Source organism: Lipotes vexillifer, unplaced genomic scaffold (genome assembly GCF_000442215.2).
Source record: "Lipotes vexillifer unplaced genomic scaffold, Lipotes_vexillifer_v1.1 scaffold126, whole genome shotgun sequence".
NCBI lineage: Eukaryota > Metazoa > Chordata > Mammalia > Artiodactyla > Lipotidae > Lipotes > Lipotes vexillifer.
This window is the reverse complement of record NW_006778324.1, coordinates 612,481-616,106: the sequence shown is the minus strand read 5'-3', so window position 1 is coordinate 616,106 and position 3,626 is coordinate 612,481. Positions and strand designations below refer to the sequence as shown.

The 3,626-nt window shown below is 63.4% G+C and overlaps 1 protein-coding gene across 2 annotated transcripts in view; it reads right to left on the bottom strand.

Moving 5' to 3' along the window:
- Window positions 1-2,349: 2,349 nt before the first annotated feature.
- Window positions 2,350-3,626, bottom strand: part of WSCD1 (WSC domain sialate O sulfotransferase 1) — a 43,580-nt gene continuing 42,303 nt past the window's right edge. For both annotated transcript variants that reach the window (XM_007451590.1, XM_007451589.1), the window contains one exon: window positions 2,350-3,493. In XM_007451590.1, the coding sequence (XP_007451652.1) occupies window positions 3,141-3,493 (353 nt within the window). In that variant the 3' untranslated portion in view covers window positions 2,350-3,140. The remainder of the gene's footprint in view (window positions 3,494-3,626) is intronic.

Below are 3,626 nucleotides of genomic sequence, written 5' to 3'. Positions count from 1 at the left end.
GGCCTTAGCACCTCCTCACCCAGGGCCTTGGCACCTCCTCACCCAGTGTCTGGGAGCATGTGCCAGGGGTCAGGTGCCTTGCTGGGTGGACCGACTCAACACGACCTGGATGCACCCTGATCCCATAATTCCTCTCATCTGTGTGTCTGGCTGAGGTGCAAAGGAAACAAGGCCGTTTGAGCAGGTGGCCCTCCACCTGGAAGGAGAGGAGGTTTCTGGGTACCTGGCAGCAGGGAACGGACTCACGCATCTTCCAGGAAGAATGAGCTGGTGCCGCTGTTCTCCTGACGCCCTGGGGTGATGGGGGAAGCCCAGGGGGCCAGGCCCTGGCTGCAAGGTCCTGGCCAGTCCTTCAGCTACTCCACTGCCCTTCACAGACTCCTTGGCGTATGAGCCTTCTCCCTGGAGGTCGTCTGGGTGGCCAGGACAGGGAGGGCCAGAGCCAGGAAGCCAGTCTCCGGAGGAGGCCAGCTTCCCTATTCTCCATCACTCAGTGCTACGGTCTCCTATGAGACTTTGGTTTTGCTCTGGGATGCAGGTATTCCCTGGCCCCCCTTCCGAGGCAGTGTGGAAGCTCCTGGTGGGTTTCAGTTACACCTACGACTCAGGAGAACTGGCCTCATCAGGGGCCGTCGCAGACTTGGCCACGGAGCCACGCTGTATCAATAACTGTTTATAAAGACCCTGGTGTTTCCAGGTTTGAGCTGAGCCGAGTGATGCTTTAGGAGGATCTAAAAGATCGTCGGCATTGGTGTGGGTTTGGGGGAGCCTCAGGAAGAACTCGGAGGCCACCAGGAACAGATACTCAAGGCCATTCACTGGCAAAACCGAAGGCGTGGGAGGCTTCCCTCTGAGGAGGGGCAGGTCCGCCAGGCCTCTGGGCCCTGCCTTCCCCACTGGGAGTGGCCCTCAGCTCCCACTGCCAGCCAGGGAGCAGATGGTCTGACATACCCATGCCCGGCTTTCCCAAACCCCTCACCCCCTTTTCTCCTGCTGATGCAGAGGTCAGACCAGTAGGCCCAGTGCAGGCCTGGAGAAGCTGCAGAGGGGCTCAGGGGCTGCCCAAGTTCAGGGCCGCCCACATTCCTCCCTCACAGGGGTCAGTGTGCAGCTGAGCTCTCCACAACCCGCCTTGGGTCTCAGCTGTCCTGCGCTGTGCTCCTGGGCTCAACCCCACCCTCCAGACCTGAGCTGCCTGGTCCCCGCAGCCTCATTTCTGAGCACAAGACATGTAGCAAAGGGCAACCCAAGGAGGTAATTAGCGGGCTTCCCTGGTGGCGCAGTGGTTGAGAGTCCGCCTGCCGATGCAGGGGACACGGGTTCGTGCCCCGGTCTGGGAAGATCCCACGTGCCGCGGAGCGGCTGAGCCCGTGAGCCATGGCCGCTGAGCCTGCGCGTCTGGAGCCTGTGCTCCGCAATGGGAGAGGCCAGGCTGAGCACTAAGTGGCTGCAAGGAGGGTCCCTTTCTGTGTCCCCTCCTCTGTCCTCGCCCACCCACTCCCATCCTCCTGCTGCACAGACTCAGACACACGCCCCACACCCACTCACCTCTTCTGCAAAACATACAAGGGTTTTCCAAGCCTCTGAGCCTTTGTACATGCTGTTCCCTCTGCCTCAATTACCCTTCCCCTCTGCGTGGCTGGAATAATTCCTACAGGTTCCTCAAGACCAGCTCAAAGCTGCTGTGATGCATTCCCTGACCCCCTGGGAGCCCACACAGCACACACACTCGTCTGTCACTGGGTTTCTCACTCCCATTTGTGACAACCCCTCCCCAATCCCCACTAGACAGTGAGGGGAGGGGACCTTATGAATCCACCTTCTCAGGAGGCCCGTAGGCTTGTACACAGCAGCAGGTGTCAGTGCCCGGGAGTTCCCTTCCCCTTCTTGGATGAACGAGTGGGAAAGATGGCTTCACAGAAAACAGAGACAGAGGGTGTGACAAAGAGGCCCAGTGACAGGAAGTGGTGGGTGAATAACAGAGAGACAGAGAGGGCTGGGCCAGTGGGGGTTAGACAGAAGCTGCAGCCTTGTTGACAGGCCATGCCACCCCCCTTCCTCATGAACCCAGGGGTGACCCCGTGGATAGAAGGGGCCCGTCAAGATAGGGGGGACAACCAGCCCCAGTGGCACCCAAGACTCATCCCTCCCGGGTCTGCCCATGCCCACCCCAAGCCCCCTTCTGCTGGCATTGCTGGTGAACAGGGCCCCCAGATCTCGGGCTCCCCTGGAGGTCCAGCCCCTTCCCTGCCCTGCTGTCTCCTCGCCCCCACACCCTGCTTCTGGGACATGGCCCGAGTCCCCAGCTTTATGGGGACAGTTGGAGAAAGAAGCCAGGCAAGGAGGCGCCCACTCCAGGGAGTGCTGATTTTGGACGGGGGGTCGGGGGTGCACAGAACTTGTGGCTGGTCCTGAGGTGCAGGGTTTGTGTGGGCAGCTCTGCTCCACCCGTGGTGCCACCAGCCCACCCCTAGCGAAGGGAGAGGCAGGGCCGCAGAGCTGGTGGGGCCCGGTCATCGCACCACACACACTGTGGGATGCAGGTGTACGGTCAGGGCTGCCCGGCCCGGCGGGCACAGGCTGTGAGCCCATCTCCAGGCCGGGCTCCCGGGTCCTCAGAGCACTAAGCTCGCCCAGCCCAGTATCCCCCAGTCAAAGCCCTTGAGCAGCAAGCCTGCACTGGGCTGCAAACAGGAAGCCCGGGGCCTCCGAGAGCCCAGGGTGCACGTGTGTGTCAGTGTGTGGGAGAGACGGACAGGCAGCCCCTAGGAATGCACAACCTGGCGTCTGCACGCCTGCATCAATGTTCGCGTCTGCAAGTCTGGGAGTGTCTGGCACAGCCGGGGTGGTGGCGTAGGCGCGTTAGGGCGCCGTGAGCAGCGAGTGGCAGGTCTAAGCGGGTCTGGCTAGGAGTGTGTGTCCCCTCGTGTCCATCCCGTGACATCGGGTCCGCCTGGCCGGGACTCACGTCCAGTCTCCCCGTGCGGGAGGCAGGCAGCCCTGGGGGCGGGTGGGGAACCTCCCTGAAGGTGGCATCGGCACCCGAGCATCCCAGGGGGGCACCCGAGCGTTGGAGCACGTGCGTAGCCCCGCGGGGGCGGCCGGCTCCCAGCGGGGTGGGCAGAGCGGGCCGGGGCCTATCATCTGGGCACGTACTCCCGGGGCAGCCCGGCCCAGTTGTGGTCACGCAGGGCCCGGTCCACCGTCCGGATGTAGCCGTTGATCAGGTCCTTCATCGCGGGGGTGAAGGGCTCGAGGTCGTGCGGGCGCCGGCCGCGCCGCCGGAAGCTCCCCTCCTTGTTGTTCTCCACGCAGAGCAGGCGCTCCTCGCTCACGGACACGTTGAGGAAGGCCACCATCTCCCGCAGCGTGGGCACCAGGCTGCGCCGCAGCTGTTCGTAGTGCACCACCAGCAGCCGCTTGCCGTACTTGAGCCAGTCCAGCACGTGCGAGGACCACCACGACGCGTAGCTGTTGACAAAGTCCGGCCACTCTGGGTGGGAGAGAAGGGGCGCCGTGTCAGGACCCGGCCCCGGTGGGGCTGCCGGCCTCCTGGGGGCCAGGATGCGCCATCGTCCACCACCCAGGGCCGACCTACCCGATCTCCCACGGAGGAAGGCCCTCTT